The sequence below is a fragment of the Leucoraja erinacea genome, chromosome 34 (genome assembly GCF_028641065.1).
Source record: "Leucoraja erinacea ecotype New England chromosome 34, Leri_hhj_1, whole genome shotgun sequence".
Classification (NCBI taxonomy): domain Eukaryota; kingdom Metazoa; phylum Chordata; class Chondrichthyes; order Rajiformes; family Rajidae; genus Leucoraja; species Leucoraja erinaceus.
This window is the reverse complement of record NC_073410.1, coordinates 1,422,806-1,444,750: the sequence shown is the minus strand read 5'-3', so window position 1 is coordinate 1,444,750 and position 21,945 is coordinate 1,422,806. Positions and strand designations below refer to the sequence as shown.

Genomic DNA, 21,945 nt, shown 5'->3' with positions numbered 1-21,945 from the left:
CCCCACCCCCAATGCCACAACCCACCCCCCAAGGTACTCCCACCCTCAACACCACCTCTGCCACCCCACGCAAGGTGATATACATCAGCAGCTTAGTGGTTCAGGTACCTGTAAATGGGTCGCACGAGACTCCAGCATCTTCTGAGTGGTCACAGTTGTGCTCCCCCCAGTTGCGTCTCCTGCACTCGTCCATAGACAGCTCGTTGCCTGTGCATTCAACTTCATCCAACAGGATTGGACCCAAGCCCTGACCAAAATGAGACCACATCCAAGACTTTGCCGTTCCACTGCAGAGACAAGGGCAAGGAAGAAAGGTTCAACAGGACAACATGGCAGAGACTGTGTAATACAGGTACCCCTTGTTGTAATGGGTCATCGGTGGGGGGGGGGGGGGGGGTATCTGTTACTGCAGGATGTCCGCTATAACCGAGTAAAGGATCCACACCAACCATCTAGTCCTTGGAGCAGAATTAGAGGATTCAGCCCATCAAGTCTACTCCGCCATTCAATCATGGCTGATCTATCTTTCCCTCTCAACCCCATTCTCCTGCCTTCTCCCCATAACCCTTGAATCAAGTATCTGTCAATCTCCACCTTAAAAATACCCAATGACTTGGGTCTCCACAGCTGTACATGGCAATGAATTCTACAGATTCGCCATCCTCTGGCTAAAGAGATGGGGGAACCCAAAACCACCAGCTGAAATATAAGGTGGTCATACTACGTATGTCCAACAGGACATCAGCTGCAACATCTTCACCCAAAAAGCAATGAGAGAATGGAATGTTGTGGAAAGGAACTCCAGATGCAGGTTTAAACCGAAGATAGACACAAAATGCTGGAGTAACTCAGCGGGTCAGGCAGCATCTCTGGATGGAAGGTTTGGGTGGAGACCCTTCTTCAGCCTGAGAAAAGGGAATGTTTGTGGTTAAACACAAGGGGGAGACTGATTATGGAGACTGGGAGAGATGAATGGAGTCGGAAAGACAAGAGTCAAGAGAGTTTTATTGTCATGTGTCCCAGATAGGACAATTAAATTCTTGCTTGCTGCAGCACAACACAATGTGTTGAAGAGGCCTCATATGGAATATAGACATCAGTCTAATCAGTTGTACCCAAATAGCCATCTCTTGGTTCTTAGTTCCATGTTAAATAATACATTCTTGTGTTTTTACAACATAGAACAGTACAGCACATGCCCTTCAACAAGAGGACACAGGTTTAAGGTGAGAGGGGAAAGATTTAGTGGATCAGAGAGGCAATTGATTTTACACAGGGGATTGTGGAACGAGCTACCATAGGGGGCCCAGGAAAGAGCGTTCACATCGCGGCCCTGAATCCACCAATCTTTCCACCAACAAGCCCAGAAGCAACAAGACAGACACCATTGTATGCAGATGCCGAGACGTGTGATCAGCTCTGCCTGAACAACTTCGAATCTTGTGTGTGGACTCGATAAGAAGCAGCAGCTGCCAGAGGAAATATATAAGGTACAATAACAGTATTTGAAAGACATTTGATCAGGTACATGCATTGAAACGGTTTAGGGGAATAGGGGGCAAAGGTGACCAGCAAGGTAAGCACCTTAATGGGCATTGGAATTGGGCTGAAGATCCTGTAGCCATGCGGTGTAACTCTATGAGTCTAAAAGATGCTGACAATTCAAAGTGAGGACTTACTTTGTGTCATTACCTGCGACTTGTACTTTTGTACTTTATGCTAAATATTATATGCATGTTATTTTGCAAATGTGCCTCATATATTTGCAATTTGCAAATCTTCAAAGGCTATTTTTGTGACAGATGCCATGAATAACAGCAGCTCTGGAGCTGGTTTCCTGTCATTTAACCAAAAATATTCAGTTAATTCACCAGCATTCCTGAAATCCCTGCTGGGTCATAATCACAAATGCCCCCCCCCCCCCCCCCCCCTGCGTGATGTCAACCATTATATGTTAAAATGTTGTTGATACAAGGGAAGGTTGTACCAGGGGGGGGGGGGGGGGGGGCATGTGATGCTGCCTCAGCCAACAATATTAGTTTAGATATACAGCATGAAAAACAGGCCCTTCTGCCCACAGGGTCCGTGCCGACCAGCGATTGCCGCAGATTGACATTATCCTACACACACTAAGGACAATTTACACATACAACAAGCCAATTTACCTACATACCTGCACGTCTTTGGAGTGTGGGAGGAAACCAAAGATCTCGGAGAAAACACACAGGTCACGGGGAGAACGTGCAAACTCCGTACAGACAGCGCCCGTAGTCGGGATCGAACCTGGGTCTCCAGCGCTGCAAGCTCTGTAAGGCAGCAAGTCTACCGCTGCGCCACCGTGACCACCCCTAAATTACTTTTTGCATATCTTTCGTACATTTGTTCTATATCTCTCTACATCACCATCTATATCTCTTGTTTCCCTCTCCCCTGACTCCTAGTCTGAAGAAGGGTCTCGACCCAAAACGTCACCAATTCCTTCTCTCCAGAGATGCTGCCTGTCCCGCTGAGTTACTCCAGCATTTTGTGTCCATCTTCGGTTTAAACCAACATCTGCAGTTCCCTCCTACCCAATATTATTACATTTCCATTCAATGTTTGCAAGTAGCAAGAGATATAATATGGGCCTGAGGGCCAACGTTTGCCCACAGAGGGTGGTGGAGGTATGGGACAAGCTGTCAGATAAAGTAGCCGAGATAGACTCAGACTCAATCACAACTGTTAAAAGACATTGAGCCAGGTACATGGACAGGGAAGGTTTACAGCGATACAAGGCAAATGCAAACAAATGGCCTGAATGGCTTCTTAAAATCAGGCATGAATTGACTTTGTTGGAGTTTCCCTTGTTATTGGCCACTGACTACTGATCAATTTCTCCAAGTCTGTCTGGGCATTATTCAAATATGTGATAATGCCAACCTGTAATCTTTAATCTTGTGTTGTCGAGCCAGCAGTGCTGTCTGGATGGGCCGAATGGCCTACTCCTGCACCTATTGTCTATTGTCTTTCCGCTAGCTGGATAGCACGCAACAAAAGCTTAGGTACACGTGGTAATGAACTGAAACTGAAGCCTTGCAGCAGGTAACGTTACCACACCTTAAACCCATCTGTCTGCAAACCACTTCTGCATCCAGGTCGTCCCACTGGTCATCGCAAACCGAGCCCCACTGCCCATGGTGGAAGACCTCAACGCGCCCCTCATAATGTTCCTTGCCTCCGACCAGGCGAATGGGCATCACCGAACCTGCACTTGAGCAAAGCAAAGCATGCACTTTGAAACAGCACTTTGAGCAGTCCAGACCCATCACCAACCAGAGAGCCATCCTGACTTGGGTCTGAAGAAGGGTTTTGGCCCAAAACGTTGCCTATTTCCTTTGCTCCATAGATGCTGCTGCACCCGCTGAGTTTCTCCAGCATTTTTGTCAGCCATCCTGACATGCCATCTATCTCATTGGAGACCCTTGCACTATCTTCAATCGGACTTCACCTTGCACCAAACAGTGTTCCCTTTATCCTGTATCTGTACACAGTGGATGGCTTGGTTGCCTGCTATCCAGTCAGATACTAGACCATACATGAGTACTATCAAGCTGCCCACATTTACCAATACAGGATAAAAGGTTCTGATATTTAGTGCAAGATAAAGTCTAAAAGGTCCGATTAATGGTTGTTCGAAGATCTCCAACGAGGTGGATGGGAGGTCAGGACCGCTCTCTAGTTGGTGAGAGGACAGTTCAGTTGCCCGATAACAGCAAGGAAGAAACTGCCCCCGAATCTGGAGGTGAGCGTTTTCAAATTTCTGTACCTCTTGCCTGATGGGAGAAGGGAGAAGAGGGAGTGACCGGGGTGAGACTGGACTTTGATTATGTTGGTGGCCTTGCCGAGGCAGCGTGAGGTGTAGATGGACATATGGTTTTGGTACATATGACAATGAAACTTTCTCGAAGGTACACGACAATGCTGGAGAAACTCAGCGGGTGCAGCAGCGTCTATGGAGAAGGGTTTTGGCTCGAAACGTTGCCTATCGAAACCCTTCATCAGTCTGAAGAAGGGTTTTGGCACGAAACGTTGCCTATCGAATCGATTTTCTAGCATCTGCAGTTCCTTCTTAAAAACTTTCTTGAGTCTCATTAATGGATCAGTTCTTCCAAAGTTCTCCCAATATTTTATCCGTATCTGTCCCATGTCCTGGCTGTTTGCAGGAGGTTGCTGTCTCACTGTGTTTAGCTGGCTGTGAGAACTAAGGGTGCGAACTTTAGAAATCAGGGTGTTTTGGGGCAGGACTCCAATGTGGGTCAACGTGCTCAGGGGCCATAACAACAAGTTCCTTTCCGGTTAGCACTGGGATTGCACTGACAGCAGAGATGGTGGAATCAGATAGGCAACACTATGATGAGGAAGCATTTAGCCAGACACGAGACATAGAAGGATATATGGCCCTAATGCGGGCAGGTGGGATTAGTGTAGGTGGGCATGGCGGGACTGTCATATGCTGAGAGAATGGAGCAGCTGGGCTTGTACACTCTGGAGTTTAGAAGGATGAGAGGGGATCTTATTGAAACATATGATTATTAAGGGTTTGGACACGCTAGAGGCATAAGACATGGAAACAAGGAGTAGGGATTAACGGACCATGGCAGGCAGTGACAGAGTAAGGGTACCGCAAGGCTCGGTGCTGGGAAACATTTTTTCTCGCAAAGAGTTGTGAGTCTGTGGAATTCTCTGCCTCAGAGGCCGGTTCTCTGGATACTTTCAAGAGAGAGCTAGATGGGGCTCTTAAAGATAGCGGAGTCAGGGGATATGGGGAGAAGGCAGGAATGGGGTCCTGATTGGGGATGATCAGCCATGATCACATTGAATGGCGGTGCTAGCTCGAAGGGCCGAATGGCCTCCTCCTGCACCTATTGTCTATTGTCTACTGGCATAAAGGAGGGCATGGATATGTGGGGCAGAAGGGCCTGTGTGCGTGCTGTACTGCTGTATAACCATTGAGGTAACAGGTTGGGTCATAGTTCGATACCTCAGGCAGGTGATGGCACCTCCAACGTATAACAGTAACAACTCTCAGCCATCCGGCCATTCACTTCAGTTCAAGTAGCCGAGGAGTTTAATCCAAAGTTTACCTTCTGGGAGCCCACACACAACAGCAGCATTGTGGTCCTGTCCGCAGATGCCGCCTGCCATCGTGCTGTGTCTGCACTGGCCCAAGGCCATCTCATCCCCATCACAGTGAACCATAGCCATGTGTACGGGACCCAGCCCAGGGCCAGAGGGCGAATTCCTCATGCCAACGCCTATCTCACTGTGAATGGAAGCGGTGGAGGAGAAAGGGGTGCGGGTGGGGAGGAGAGAGTTAAAGGTGACATTGGGGGAGAGGAGGAAGGAGGAAGGAGAGAGGAAGGAAGGAAGGAAAAAGTGTAGAGGCAGAGTGGGAAAAGAAGTGGAGAAAGATTAGTCTATAAATTGAATTGTTTGTCCTGCATTCTATACAATTAATTTTCTCTCTGCCTTATTTGTGGTGTGTTGATTAAACATTGTTTTGACTCAGTTGGTGAAACCTTTTCATAAACATATTGCCAACTATGATGCAGTATGATGTTAATGACCTTAAAAATAGCCTGCAAGGAAATGAAGTTTGAGGACTAAGCCGAGCGTTGCTCAGGACACTTCCTCGTGTTATTTTAATTCTATTGACAATCACGGAACTCCAAATATGACCATATTGAACTGAGACCATAACCTCTGTGTTTTCCCCCCAAGCCCTGCCTGCCACTTTGATTTTCCCGACAATATAATGATAACTATATCTAGAGATGTTGTCTGAACCCCTGAGTTTTGAAGGCAGGGCAATTGTTTGCAGTGGACCACATCTGGAGTATTGTGTAGCGTTTTGGTCTCCTAATTTGAGGAAGGACATCCTTGTGATTAAGGCAGTGCAGCGTAGTTTCACCAGATTGATCCCTGGGATGGCGGGACTGTCATATGAGGAAAGATTGAAAAAACTAGGCTTGTATTCACTGGAGTTTAGAAGGATGAGGGGGCATCTTATAGAAACATATAAAATTATAAAAGGACTGGACAAGCTAGATGCAGGAAAAATGTTCCCAATGTTGGGCGAGTCCAGATCCAGGGGCCACACAGTCTTAGAATAAAGGGGAGGTCATTTAAGGCTGAGGTGAGAAAAAAACTTTTTCACCTAGAGAGTTGTGAATTTGTGGAATTCCCTGCCACAGAGGGCAGTGGAGGCCAAGTCACTGGATGGATTTAAGAGAGAGTTAGATAGAGTTCTAGGGGCTAGTGGAGTCAAGGGATATGGGGAGAAGGCAGGCATGGGTTATTGATTGGGGACGATCAGCCATGATCACAATGCATGGCGGTGCTGGCTCGAAGGGCCGAATGGCCTCCTCCTGCACCTATTTTCTATGTTTCTATCCCTTGGTTCCATTAGCCCCAAGAGCTGTATCTAACTCTCTCTTGAATACATTTCCAGGTGGAGAATCCCGCTGAGTTACTCCAGCTTTTTATGTCCATCTTTGGTTCAAACCAGCGTCTGCAGCCGTTTCCTACACATGGCACTCAGACCCAACGTCAGGCAAACCTTTCATTTGGGAAGACCATAGCACACCACGTGACAAGCCCTTCAACACTGTAATCAGCGGGCAGGGTTGAAGATTATTTTAAACACTTCCTGCTGCAGAAGATTTAAATCACTTTGTACAAAGTGAATAAACTGTGAGCTTTTCGATGACAGGATCTGTACATTGTTCAGGATGTTTTGTACAAACTTGGCAACAGCTGAATGAGTGGATAATTGGTGGGTGGGTTGTTGTTGCAAGGTTCCTACCTCAGGCCGAGTTGACGGCAAGCTACGGTGGCATCTCTGCTGTCCCAGGTGGTGTCACAAATCGTACCCCACTCTCCGTCCCAAAATAACTCCACCCGTCCCTCATGAGGGGAGGCACCTCCACTCAGTCGCACAGCACCTTCCAAATCCAAACAAACGTCAAATCCATTACATTTCTTTAATCGTAACAAAGTCTGAAGCAAGAGAGGAATCTTGAGAAAAACACCAAGTGCTGGAGGGACACGGTCGGTCAGGCAGCATCTCGGGAGGGGATGGAAGGAACGGTCCCTTCTTCCAACTCAGAAGGAGGTTCCCAACCCAAAGCATTATCTATGGAGAGACTGAAGAAGGGTCTCAACCCAAAACGTCACCTAATCCTTCTCTCCATAGATGCTGCCTCACCCGCTGAGTTTCTCCAGCATTTTGTATCTACCTTCGATTTTATCCAGCATTTTTCACACCAAAACATGCCTGCACATTTCCTTCCACAGATGCTACCCGACCCGTTGAGTTCCTCCAGCACTTTATGCTTTGCTCAAAGGTGCAGAGAAGGTTCACCAGACTGATTCCTGGGATGTCAGGACTGTCTTATGAAGAAAGACTGGATAGACTTGGTTTATACTCTCTAGAATTTAGGAGATTGAGAGGGGATCTTATAGAAACTTACAAAATTCTTAAGGGGTTGGACAGGCTAGATGCAGGAAGATTGTTCCCGATGTTGGGGAAGTCCAGGACAAGGGGTCACAGCTTAAGGATAAGGGGGAAATCTTTTAAAACCGAAGAACTTTTTTCACACAAAGAGTGGTGAATCTCTGGAACTCTCTGCCACAGAGGGTAGTTGAGGCCAGTTCATTGGCTATATTTAAGAGGGAGTTAGAAGTGGCCCTTGTGGCTAAGGGGATCAGGAGGTATGGAGAGAAGGCAGGTACGGGATACTGAGTTGGATGATCAGCCATGATCATATTGAATGGCGGTGCTGGCTCGAAGGGCCGAATGGCCTCTACTCCTGCACCTATTTTCTACGTTTCTATGACACGGTCGGTCAAGCAGCATCTCGGGAGGGGATGGAAGGAACGGTCCCTTCTTCCAACTTAGAAGAAGGTTCCCAACGCAAAACATTATCTATGGAGAGACTGAAGAAGGGTCTCAACCCAAAACGTCACCTAATCCTTCTCTCCATAGATGCTGCCTCACCCGCTGAGTTTCTCCAGCATTTTGTATCTACCTTCGATTTTATCCAGCATCTGCAGTTCTTTTTCACACCAAAACATTGCCTGCACATTTCCCCCGACAGATGCTACCCGACCCGTTGAGTTCCTCCAGCACTTTATGCTTTGCTCAAAGGTGCGAAGCAAATATGTCTGAGTTTTGTTTATTTGTTTATTGTCGCAGAGTTTCAGTGACAAGATGCTGGATTGCTCGCTGCTTGGAGACAGAAATTATTCATATAATTTAAATCTGAGAAAAATAAAAATATCTGGATCATTTTTTTTTTAAAAAGTTGGTGCAGATTCATTACAAACTTTTTTTTAAAAATTGTCCAAAATGCAGGAACTGGGACCTCGTTGCAATTGTTCTCACACCCTGTGAAGTGCGCTGAATAACTGCACCAAGTATCTCCACTTTAGGGAAGGACTTAGAGGTGACCTCTCTTCACCGACATTCTGTTCCTGCCAGGAGTTATCTGTAGCTGACTCAGTGCTGACTGCCTCTGCTCGTTAGACTGATGTTGGAACATATGGACAGAGGGCTCCTGTACAGAAATGAATCATCCGCCGATCTCTTTACAAACTCAATTAAGAATACGCAAGGCCAGTGAAGCAGGGAGAGTGTCTGTGAATGACCATATATCTGACACACTGTCAGCAGCATATTGCATAGGATGACATTGAATTTAGACTTCATTTTACACTTTGGAGATAGCACCAATACTGGCCCTTCGGCCCACCGAGTCTGTCCCGACCAGCGATCATTGCGTCCTACACACTAGGGATACATTACAATGTTACCCAAGCCAATTAACCTACATACCCGTACGTCTTTGGAGTGTGGGTGGAAACCGGAGCACCTGGAGAAATCCCACGCGATTGAAGGGTGAACATGCAAACTCCACACAGACAGCACCCGCAGTCAGGATCGAACCTGGGTCTCTGGCGCTGTGAGGCAACAACTCTACACTGCGCCACCGAATTGAAAGCATGACCACCCCATCTATCTGTGACGGCACCTTCAAGGAACTATGTACCTGCACCCCTAGATCTATCTGTTCTAAAACACTCCCCAGAGCCCTACCATTCACTGTGTAACTCCTGCCCATGTTAGACTTTCCAAAATACATCACCCCTCATTTCTCTGTAACCATTCCACAGCCTACCAGGCCAACTGATCAAGATCCTGCTGCAACTTTTGACAATCATCTTCACTATCTACAATATCACCCACATTTGTATCATGTGCAAACTCGCAGTCTTTGATCAGTTGTACATGCAGGGGTCATAAGGTCATATGGAATAGGAGTAGAATTAGGCCATTCGGCCCATCAAGTCTACTCCGCCATTCAATCATGGCTGATCTATCTCTCCCTCCGAACTCCATTCTCCTGCCTTCTCCCCATAACCTCTGACACCCGCACTGGGGCAGTCCATGGGTGGCTGAGCGGTAGAGTTGCTGCCTCACAGCGCCAGAGACCCAGGTTCGATCCCGACATTGTACGATCTCCCCGTGACAGCGTGGGTTTTCTCTGAGATCTCCGGTTTCCTCCCACACTCCAACAGCGTACAGGTCTGTAGGTTCATTGGCTTGGTGTAAATGTAAAATTGTCCATAGTGTTTTGTTTTTTTGTTGCCTCAAACACCAGCCACCGAACTGAACGCTGATTGACCTGGACAATGGCAAGCTGGCCTGGCTCGGCTCAACGGAGCTGCAGGTCTAAGACATACGACAGATAGGGAGTCCCTAGTGTGTGTTGGATAGTGTTAGTGTGCAGGGATCGCTGGTCGGCACGGGCTCGGTGGGCCGAAGGGCCTGTTTCCACGCTGTATCTCTAAACTAAACTAATGTAGAAGGTGTGTGGAGCGCTCACCGTGTCGACAGTCACACTCGGCCCAGCTGACGGAGCCGCTGGTCCTCCTGTAGAAGCACCATGGAGCCGGCGATCCATCAGGGTTGCGACACAGGTTGTGGTCACCCAGACCGCGGTGGGGATACTGCTCCACATAGTCCGGGAACTCTGTCCACTTCACACACTCCTCGCCTGTCACCGTGCGTGCCGCTGACCCCGTGTAGTGGCCCTGCTCCGTGACACCACTCGCACACTGGCTGGGCACTGTAAACACAAAGCACAGTCACTCACTGCTCCTCCTCTATGTTTATGCACAACAGGCAATTGGGGCAGTTATAGAAGGACATGCACAAAGCATGGGTTTAGAACAGGCCAGCCAGAAATACAGGGGCACTACTGACACACCTGCTCACTATGACACTGACACACCTGCTCACTATGACACTGACACACCTGCTCACTGTGACACTGACACACCTGCTCACTATGACACTGACACACCTGCTCACCATGACACTGACACACCTGCTCACCATGACACTGACACACCTGCTCACCATGACACTGACACACCTGCTCACCATGACACTGACACACCTGCTCACCATGACACTGACACACCTGCTCACCATGACACTGACACACCTGCTCACCATGACACTGACACACCTGCTCACCCATGACACACTGACACACCTGCTCACTATGACACTGACACACCTGCTCACTATGACACTGACACACCTGCTCACCATGACACTGACACACCTGCTCACCATGACACTGACACACCTGCTCACCATGACACTGACACACCTGCTCACCATGACACTGACACACCTGCTCACCATGACACTGACACACCTGCTCACCATGACACTGACACACCTGCTCACTATGACACTGACACACCTGCTCACCATGACACTGACACACCTGACACACCTGCTCACATGATACTATGACACTGACACACCTGCTCACTATGACACTGACACACCTGCTCACTATGACACTGACACACCTGCTCACTATGACACTGACACACCTGCTCACCATGACACTGACTCACCTGCTCACCATGACTGACACACCTGCTCACTATGACACTGATACACCTGCTCACTATGACACTGACACACCTGCTCACCACAACACTGCTGACTCACCTGCTCATGATACTACTGATACACCTGCTCACCATGACACTACTGACACACCAGCTCACCATGACACTCCTGACACACAACACACCTGAAATATAGACTTGACTTTATTGATCACAGCTGAGAGTTATCTGATCAAACGTTTACCAAAGATTCTAGCACGGAAACCGGCCCTTCAGCCCAACTTACCCACACCGACCTACCTGCATCATCTAAACTAGTCCCACCTGCCTGCATGATTTGGCCCATATCACTCTAAACCTATTCTGTCCATGTACCCGTCTAAATGTTTCCCTTGCCAGATGTTGCCTGACCTGATGAGTTCCTCCAGACCTTTGTGTTTTACTCAACTACCAGAGAAACAGACGATAGCAACAAAAGGCTGGAGTAACTCAGCACGTCAGGCAGCATCTCTGGAGAAAAGGAATAGATGACGTTTTGGGTCGAGAGCCTTCTTCAGTTACTCAGGAAGGATGGTTGATTTACACTGAATGCGTATGGATCGAATGACTATAAATCTTCAGGCATAATAAATGCTCTTCGTTAAAATGGAAAGAGTTAGAAAAGTAACGAGGCAGACATTTCCCAGATTACAAACCTGTATCAATATGTGGACCCGAAACGTCACCTATTCCATTTCTCCAGAGATGCTGCCTGACCCACTGAGTTACTCCTGCTTTTTGTGTCTATCTTCAACATATGAAATACACACTTTAATATATCCAGCAATAATATTCTCCATATCCCCGCTGTGTGGAGATAATGATGAGGAAAGCTCATTATTTTGGTCAATTTTATGATGAAGTGTTTACTGCAAATCACATTAATTTCATTTAAATTGTTTTTTAAGAATAGCACTGGCCACTGTGCAGAGTGAATATTCTATGACATTCCAGCTTAATAGGATCACTAGTTTACTTCTCTTTAGAGATACAGTGGAAACAGGCCGTTCGGCCCACCTAGTCCATGCTAGCCAGTGATCACCCTTCCGCGGGCAGTATCCCACACACTAGTGACAAATTACAACTTACAGAGTCCAATGAACCTACTAACCTATACGTCTTTGGAGTGTGGCTGGAAACCCACGCGGTCACAGGGAGAACGTACAAACTCCACACAGACAGCACCTGTGGTCAGTATTGAACCCGGGTCTCTGGCGCTGTGAGGCAGCAACTCTACCGCCAGGACAATGTGGAAAGTCTTGCTGCTGTTGCAATAACTCCTCAGCCCACTCCCTGAAGACTGACTGAGACTGCAGGCTATCAGCATGCAGAGAGCTGACATGTCCTGTCCTTGACAAGACTTTCCCCGCTACTTATAATAAACGGCAAGGCAAACAGTGGTGTATAAACGGCATACTCTGTGCATTTAAATATACTCAAATATGCTGCCAATTCACATTGTATTTCCTTCAACAATGCTGGCATTCACTTTGTGGGGGCTAAAATTTCAAAGCAAGAATGTAATGCTGTGGCTTCAGCAGATGCTGGTGAGGGCAAGTTTGTAATATGTGAGCGGTTTTGAGCCCTGTATCAGAGGAGGGATGTGCTGGCTCTGGAAAGGATCCAGAGGGAGGTCTACGAGAACAATACCCAGGAATATCGGCTTAATGTATGAGGAGCGTTCGAAATCTCCTGGCCTGAACTTGCTGGACACAAATGAAGCAATGTTTCATTTTGAGACATCTGGCAATAAAGCACGCTTGTCTGGTGGGCACCTACAGAATTGACACTTAACCTGGCCTGTTCACCAGCTCTAAAGCAGCGCTATCTAGAGTGCCTGCCCAGCAACAAACGCTGTTCCATTCTGTGTGTGTCGAGTTGGCTTTGCATCTTGCCAAAGCACTTGGGGTTGTGCCAACTAGCAGAGAACATTACTCATATCAGTGGGTGTCTGGTGTGGCGCAGAGCCAGGCAGCGGGCAAAAGCTCCATCTTGGAGGAAGTGCCATTTTCCAGCCAAAAGCCATTCCAGAATAAATCAGTCTGAAGAGACTCGACCCGAAACGTCACCCATTCCTTCTCTCCAGACATGCTGCCTGACCCGCTGAGTTACTCCAGATTTTTGTGTCTACCGTCATTTTCCAGCTATCGATTTCATAGTCATACAGCACAGCGACAGGCCATTCAGCCCACTGAGTCCATGCTATCCATACTAATCCCATTTCACAGCCTAAAGCCATGTCGTCCATGTCACGGTACATCAAATGTTCATCCAAATGCTCCTGAGATGTTGTGGGAATCTCTCCATCCTCATCTCACCCCAAACTCCAACCACCCACTGGGCAAAAACTATCATTTATCAAGCCCTGTAGGAAGGAACTGCAGATCCAAAGATAGGCACAGAGTGCTGGAGTAACTCAGCAGGTCAGGCAGCATCTGTGGAGACCATGGATAGGTGACGTTTCACAGAGTGCTGGAGTAACTCAGCGGGTGCAGCAACATCTATGGAGCTAAGGAAATAGGCAACGTTTCGGGCCGAAACCCTTTCGGGTTTCGGCCCGAAACGTTGCCTATTTCCAGAAGGTTCGGCCCGAAACGTTGCCTATTTCCAGAAGGTGTCGGCCCGAAATGTTGCCTATTTCCTTAGCTCCATAGATGCTGCTGCACCATAACTCAGCGGGTCAGGCAGCATCTGTGGAGAACATGGATAGGTGACATTTCACAGAGTGCTGGAGTAACTCAGCGGGTCAGGCAGCATCTCTGCAGAGAAGGAAAGAGTGACTTTTCAGGTTGAGAACATAAATGAGTGTCCCAATCTGTCTCAGCTGTTCATTTTGACAACCAACCATCTTAAGAATGTCAGCATTTATCAAAGCTCCTAGGTTCTATTTCAGGGTGTGAATGCCAAGACACTGTACGCTGGTGTTTACACTATGCTTCACGCTGGGAAATGTACATGGTATTCTGGTATTGTATGCAGGCAGTGACACAGCTGAGCTCCGCTCTGCAGTAATGCTCTTAATATGAAACAATGAGTAGTGTTTGAATTAAAGGCGCGGGTAGGTTGATATTTGATAAGAAGATGAAAGGCTGCCTGGGGTAAACATTCAGCGTTGAAATTACAATCAAACCACCTACAACTAAACACAGTGCTGAAAACATTCAGTTGGTCAAGCAGCATCTGTGGGGAGATATGGACAGGTGACGTTTTGGATTGGGACCCTTCTTCAGACTGTGTGGTTGTGTGTGGGATGTGTGTGATGGAGTGTGTGTGTGTGTGTGTGTGGGGATGGGGAAAAGGGGCGCGGCTGGCGCCACCTCCAACGCTGAGGTGAGTGTGTGTAGTCATAGCGAGCGGGGACCCTGGTGTGTGTGTGGACGTGTGTGTGTGGACGTGTGTTCCTCTCTGTCTCTGTGTGTGTCTCTCCCCGCCCGGCCGCGCTAGTGTGAGTCTGTCTGTGTGTGTGTGTGTGTACGTGTGTGTGTGTGTGTGTGGACGTGTGTGTGTGGACATGTGTGTGTGTGAGTGTGTGTGTGTGTGTGTGTGTGTGTGGACGTGTGTGTCTGTGTGCGTCTGTGTGTGTGTGTGTGCGAGTGTCTGTGCGTGTGTGTGTGTGTGTGTGTGTGTGTGTGTGTGTGTGTGTGTGTGTCTGTGTGTGTGTAGCTGTGAATGAAGTCATTGAGCATCTGTGGAACTACGGAAAAAGAGTGATCTATTCAGTGCCTCAACTCACTTGCCCCCTCTACTAAATTGCTCCTAGAATTGTAACCAATTTAAATCACATCTATCATTTAAGCTGCCACTTAGAAGCAGTGTTCCCAGCCAGTGAGCACACCCACACAACCGGCTTGCTGCTCTGCTCTCCCAAGGAGTATGTTGTGTGGCAATAAAAAAAAACAGAACATATTTCATCCCAGCAGTGATTGCTCGGAATGGAGCGAGTTAGACTCGGTCCATTCCGCAAAAGTGCTGGAGAAACTCAGCGGGTGCAGCAGCATCTATGGAGCGAAGGAAATAGGCAACGTTTCGGGACGAAACCCTTTGGGTTTCGGCCCGAAATGTTGCCTATTTCCTTTGGCCCGAAACGTTGCCTATTTCCTTCGCTCCATAGATGCTGCTGCACCCGCTGAGTTTCTCCAGCACTTTTGTCTACCTTCGATTTTCCAGCATCTGCAGTTCCTTCTTAAACACATGGAGCGAGTTCCCCAGGTTTTTTGTCCAAACTGGGTTAGAGACTCAATCTTCCTTCATCATTTTGTTCATTCATGAATCAGTTCAAATGAATAAAATATAAAAGGATAAACCCACCTTGTCTCCCTATCTCTAAGTGATATTCACTGTGAAACATTCTGAGATTTGATCATCCAGAAAGCAAGTAGTATATTTTTTCAGATGGCGATCACTTTGAGATGTTTTGGGAAGTGTGACTATTTTGTGTAGGAAAGAACTGCAGGTGCTGATTTCAATCGAAGATAGACACAAAAATGCTGGAGTAACTCAGCGGGACGGGCAGCATCTCTGGAGGGAAGGAATAATGGGTGATGTTTTGGATCAAGACCATTCTTCAGGCTCAAGGGTTAAGGAGAGGCGTCTGAAGAAGGGTGTCGCATTCCTTCTCCCCAGAAATGCCGCCTGCCGTGACTATTTTGACAATGAATATAAAAATGACAGATATCGTTTATCAAACGAACCCGCCTGAGACTAGACTACCTGGTAGACGGTTGTCATTGGTCCGGTGACTTGTCCCGATGTCCTGTTACAAAAATCAACACATTGTGAATTAAACCCGAACGCCAGCGGTAGAGAAACCATGAAACTATCGACGACTTGTAGACGCGAGGAACTGCAGGTGCTGGTTTACAGAAGAAAAGTGCCGGAGATAGACACAGAAAGCTGGAGTAACTCAGCGAGTCAGACAGCATCTCTGGAGAGAAGGAGAAATCACTTTCCCCCAGAGATGCTGCCTGTCCCGCTGAGTTACCCCAGTTTTTTGTGTCTATCTTCGGTTTAAATCACCATCTGCAGTTCCTTCCTACACAGAGTACCGGAATAACTCAGCGAGGCAAACAGCATCCCTGAAGAAGGTTTCCCACCCGAAAAATCACCCACTTTTGTCTCCAGAGATGCTGCCTACAGTGCCCGCTGAGTTACTCCAGCACTCTGTGTCATCTTTATACATCTCGCAGGCTCGCTGTTATAATCTAACTAACACCAGATCCGAGTTGGAGATTCAAACCGTCTTAAAATACATATTCACTGATAATTAAATGTAGCGCGGCAGCGGTTAGAATGAAATGGCAATGTGAGTTGTTTTACATTTTATGAAAGGTTTGCAGATAGAACTAATCTGTAAAGTTTGCAACGTTACCTCGGTTCCGGCTGGAGACGGAGTGAAATAAAACAGTACCCAGACCAACAGCATCATGCAGTTACATCCTAGTCCCGGCTCAGCGGTTTGTGGATTAAACCCTCCCCAAACTGAAGGCAGAGAGTTGGAGGAGAGGGAGAGTCCTTGCGAGGCAGCGAATTGCAGGATGTGGGCTTGGACATGCAGTGTATGTGTGTGTGTGTGTGAGGTGGGTTAGTGTCCCGCCCACAGCGATACGCTGCAGACAATCTCCGCTCACCGCCACCACTCCTCACACACACAGCAACACACTGACATTGCAGCAGCGATGACAGGCCACGTCCCCGGACTCCCAGCCAGCTCATCGTGACTCATCTGCCCCTTGTACCCTCCTATCAATTTACAACTGCTGCCTCATGTGTGGGAGGGAACTGCAGATGCAGGTTTACACCGAAGGTAGACACAACATGCTGGAGTAACTCAGCGGGACAGGCAGCATATCTGGGGAGAAGGAATGGGTGACCATTCGCGTCTTCGAGAGTCAGGGGAAAGGGGAATTCTAGCAGTTGCGCCCCGCCAGGATTTGCGTGGTTTGTCATTACTCCTAACCTGTATATATATATCAGTGTTAACCATGTAGACTCACGGAGTTGTACAGTATTGTAACAGGCCATTCGGCCCCCTGACCCGCTGAGTTACTCCAGCACTCTGTGAAACGTCACCTATCCATGTTCTCCACAGATGCTGCCTGACCAACTGAGTTTACCCCAGCACTCTGTGAAACGTCACCTAGGCCACGTTCTCCACAGATGCTGCCTGACCCACTGAGTTATGGGGCAGCAGCATCTATGGAGCCGAAATAGGGAAACGTTTCGGGCCGAAACCTTCTGGAAATAGGCAACGTTTCGGGCCGAAACCCGGAAGGGTTTCGACCCGAAACGTTACCTATTTCCTTAGCTCCATAGATGCTGCTGCACCCGCTGAGTTACTCCAGCACTCTGTGAAACGTCACCTATCCATGTTCTCCACAGATTCTGCCTGCCCCGCTGAGTTACTCCAGCACTCTGTGTCTATCTTCAGTCAAGTTGTTGGATTTGTGTTCAAGAAGGAACTGCAGATGCTGGAAAATCGAAGGTACACACAAGTGCTGGAGAAACTCAGCGGGTGCAGCAGCATCTATAGAGCGAAGGAAATAGTTGTTGGTTTTGACTGTTGCTGCTCCTCCAGGTTCAGCTTCAATGCATCTCCTCTTCCACTCCCTGTGGCACAACTCCATGTCCCCACCCCAGTGTTTGGGTGACCACCTTCTCAATAGCTTTGACTTCTGCTCTTTGCCATCACTCTGCTCACCCTATTGTAATGCTATAATTTTAAACATTTCCTTCAGATCAGCCCCAATCTCCTCTTTTCAGTCATTAGTGAAGACAAGAGCACATGGGAGTGACCATCTGCAGGAGGTTGATAGACCACATTCCAGTCCGTTGCTGCTTCAGACTGTGTCAGTGCAGCAGCCACTGCAACCTCACAATAGGATCCAAACTATATATATATATATATATATATAGACTTGGCGACATTATTTTTCACTTTGCACTATTATTGTCTATTTATTTTTTAAATATATACTGAGCTTTTGCTGAACACCTTCGTTCTGTCCGCCTTAGCCTAAGTTGCCAAACACTTGAACTCCCCTTCCCATTCCCACACTGATGTTTCTGTCCAGTGCCTGCTCCAGTCGCCAAGGACTGCTCTCACCCCAACCATGGACTGTTTACCCTCCTACCATCCGGGAGGCGCTACAGGTCTCTCCGTTGCCGGACCAGCAGGTCCAGGAACAGCTTCTTCCCTGCGGCTGTCATTCTACTCAACAATGTACCTCGGTGACTGCCAATCACCACCCCCCCCCCGGACACTCCTCCCACAGGAAAAACACTATGACTGCATGCATGTAAATAGATTTATTTATTGAAATCATATTCTATGTCGCTCTTCCAGGGAGATGCTAACTGCATGTCGTTGTCTCTGTACTGTACACTGACAATGACAATGAAAGTTGCATCTGAATCTGAATCAGTGTCAGATGCATACCTCTCATTAATTTGTTCGATTCATATCTCTCGGTTCCCTCTCCCCTGACTGTCTAAAGAAGTGTATCAACCTGAAACGTCACCCATTCCTTTTGTCCAGAGATGCTGCCTCATCCGCTGAGTTACTCCAGATATTTGTGTCTATTTTCAGTGTAAGCCAGCTTCTGCAGTTCCTTCCTGCACTGAGTTTAAGAGGGAACTGCAGATGCTGGAGAATCGAAGGTTACACAGAAAAGCTGGAGAAACTCAGCGGGTGCAGCAGCATCTATGGAGCGAAGGAAATAGGCAACGTTTCGGGCCGAAACGTTGCCTATTTCCTTCGCTCCATAGATGCTGCTGCACCCGCTGAGTTTCTCCAGCTTTTCTGTGTAACCTTCCTGCACTGAACTTGCTTGTTGTGGTTTATCATGGGTTTTACATATCTGTTGTTCTGCTGCAAGTAAGAATTTCATTGTTCCGTTTCAGGACTTATGACAATAAAACACTCTCGACTCTTGGGGACCACGAATTAATGTTGGGAACAAAGATAATAAAACCTGCAAAAGGACTGAATATTTAATGAACCTCAGAACAATGTAAAAACACCTACATTAAACTAGCCCGTGGGCTCAGATGGAGAGGAAATCTGTCCAGTCAAACACAAACAAGACTAAAGTGTGCATTTTCCCCACACCTATATATAGTATAGATTCTCATCAAACATCCTGATGTATTTCTGTTTCCACACTTGCTAATTGCATCCTCTCATTTCAATGCTAAATTCATCCAACACAGGATGGGAGTGCATCTAAACAACATGTCCAACTTTATTTATGTATTTTAATTAAAGTATTTCTACTTGTAGGAGGTGTGTGACTGAGGCTTTGTCCACCCATCTGCCAATCTAAAGCACCCCATCACAGCACCAGAGATCAGGGTTCAATCCTGACCTCGGGTACTGTCTGTGTGGAGTTTGCACATTGTCACAGTGTTCGAGCTGCCTGTGAATGTTATATACTTTTAAGGGGTCCCGTCTTACACAGAGGGTGGTGGGTATCTGGAAAGAGCTGCCAGAGGAAGTGGTAGAGGCAGGTACTATTATGTATAGAAGACATTTGGACAGGTATATGGATAGGAAAGGTTCAGAGAGAAATGGGTACCATGCAGGCAAATGGGACGCACTCCAGTGGGCATCTTTCTCAGCATGGGACGAGATGGGACAAGATTCAGGAACGTTTTCTGCCCTGAATATCCTGTGACACTAATGGCATAGATTTGACTGGCTGTGCCCCCGACCAGTTAATGTTCACAGTTACGAGCTTAACAATTGGGATTATTTTACATAGGCAACCAAAAGATTTGAACACATGTTTCCAGAAACAAATCCTTCAGTTTGCAGGAGTCACAAAAAGTTCCTGTTGGCTCAGAATAATTTTAAAATAAATTAAATGTTTACATACAGCTGGAGCAGGCAACCTGTCCACAGGCGAGAGTTCAAAATAAAATGATGATCCACAAGTTTATTGATAACCCCAAGATGAATGCAAGGGCAAGATCTTGAGGATACTCAATGCAAGCTTTACTTGATGAGCTGTTTATTAAAAAATAGTTTATTTAGTTTAAAAACAGGCCCTTCGGCCACCGGACCGTGCCGACCAGCGATCCCCGCACATTAACACTATCCTACACACACTAGGGACAATTTTACACGTACACCAAGCCAATTAACCTACAAACCTGCACGTCTTTGGAGTGTGGGAGGAAACTGAAGATCTCAGAGAAAACTCACGCGGTCACGGGGAGAACGTGCAAACTCCGTACTGACAGCACCCGTAGTTGGGATCGAACCTGGGTCTCCGGCGCTGTGAGGCAGCAACTCTACCACTGCACCACTGGTTCATGTTTGGAACTTCAGTCTAAGTTTGAAAGTGCGGAGGACAGATCAAATAACAAATCTACACCCTCCAATCTCGATTAAAGTCCACATACATTGCATCTGTGTCAGGCGGCGCGACTCACCCGTTGCAGCGGCCCCTACAGCCTGTCTGTCTTTTTTTTTTATTTTTTGTCTAGTTAAATGTAGTGTTTGCTGTTTTTTAATAGTATCTTTAAATGTGTAAATGTGGGGGGCGGGGGGGGGGGGGGGGGAAACTATTTAAATCTCTTCCCTGTCTGGGAGACCCGACTTTTTCCCTGTCGGGTCTCGGCTGTCGTTGGGGCCTAGCACCGTGGAGCGGCCTCCAGCCTGAACGACCCGGGGGCTCGGGAGACTGCGGAGCTGCGGATCTGCGGACTACTCACCATCGTGGGGCTGGCCGGCCTCGGAGCGTGGGGAGCGGCGGTGACTCGCTGCTGCGACTCGACTCCTGGGGCTCGGAGGCTCCAGCAACGCAGCCGCAGGTCCGGTGGACTGTGACATCGGGAGCTCGCGGGTCTGGGAGGAGAGAGAGAGACCGCTTCCCGGAGCTCCCGCAACGCGACTTCTCCAGCCGGTGTCACGGGGTTGGAACAACCCGGACCGGGACAGTACATCACCCGGCACGGCTTCATGGCCGTGGGACTCACCATCGCCCGTGGGGGTTCCAACCTTGGACTTTCAGACCGGGAGCGGGGCCGTACATCGCCTGGCACGGCTTCATGGCCGTGGGACATTCCAGCGCCCGCCGGGGGCTCCAACATTGTGACTTTCAGACCGGGAGCGGGGCCGTACATCGCCCCGCGCGGCCTAAAATGGCCGTGGGACTCATCATCGCCCGCCTGGGACTTGGACATCGGGAGAGACACGGAGAACAGGGGAGAGAAAAGACTTGCCTTCCATCACAGTGGCTTCACTGTGATGGATGTTTGTGTGAATTTAATTATGTGTATGTCTGTAAGACAGTATCTTTGTTTGTATGGCTGTGGAAACAACATTTCGTTTGAGTCTCACTGGGGCTCAAATGATAATAAATTTGTATTGTATTGTATTGTATCTGGCCAACTTAATACTATTACTGCTTCCGCTTAGCACGATGCCCCTGTTGAAGTGTGCGTTGCCTGCTTCCAATCACCTTCTATTTGTCCAGATGTGTGGTACCCTCACCCTTGATGGCCACCGTTTTTCCTAACATCAGGAAGCAGAGCTTTGATGGAAGACCCTGACATGCAGCTGAGAAGTTGCCTCTATTAGTGGCTTCACAGCTTCAGCTGCATTTTCTGCTCATAACGCTGATCATCGATTCTCTTGGTGGACAGCAACTTAGGAGTGAATAAAATGTTTTTAAACAGCTTTTATGTATTTCTACGTGAAAGAATGTGCTTATGTGATGCGGTCTCGGATGGAAGGAAACCTCTTGTGTAGGAAAGAACTGTAGATGCTGGTTTAATGCTGGAGAGCCTGAAGAAGGGTCTCGACCCGAAACGTCACCCATTCCTTCTCTCCAGAGATGCTGCCTGTCCCGCTGAGTTACTCCAGCATTTTGCGTCTACCTTCGAAGGAAACATCTCGACCTTTTTACGTGACCTCAATAGCTGAAGATT

General features: G+C 47.8%; 1 protein-coding gene across 1 annotated transcript in view; it reads right to left on the bottom strand.

The window, feature by feature from the left end:
- The window catches only part of si:ch211-51a6.2 (neurotrypsin), a 30,563-nt gene extending 13,702 nt beyond the window's left edge, over positions 1-16,861 (bottom strand). The window contains exons 1-7 of the mRNA XM_055661633.1: positions 16,382-16,861; positions 15,724-15,766; positions 9,927-10,169; positions 6,845-6,983; positions 5,124-5,302; positions 3,097-3,244; positions 109-287 (exon numbers count right to left, since the gene is read on the bottom strand). Of these exons, the coding sequence (XP_055517608.1) occupies positions 109-287; positions 3,097-3,244; positions 5,124-5,302; positions 6,845-6,983; positions 9,927-10,169; positions 15,724-15,766; positions 16,382-16,438 (988 nt within the window). The 5' untranslated portion in view covers positions 16,439-16,861. The remainder of the gene's footprint in view (positions 1-108; positions 288-3,096; positions 3,245-5,123; positions 5,303-6,844; positions 6,984-9,926; positions 10,170-15,723; positions 15,767-16,381) is intronic.
- Positions 16,862-21,945: the final 5,084 nt, after the last annotated feature.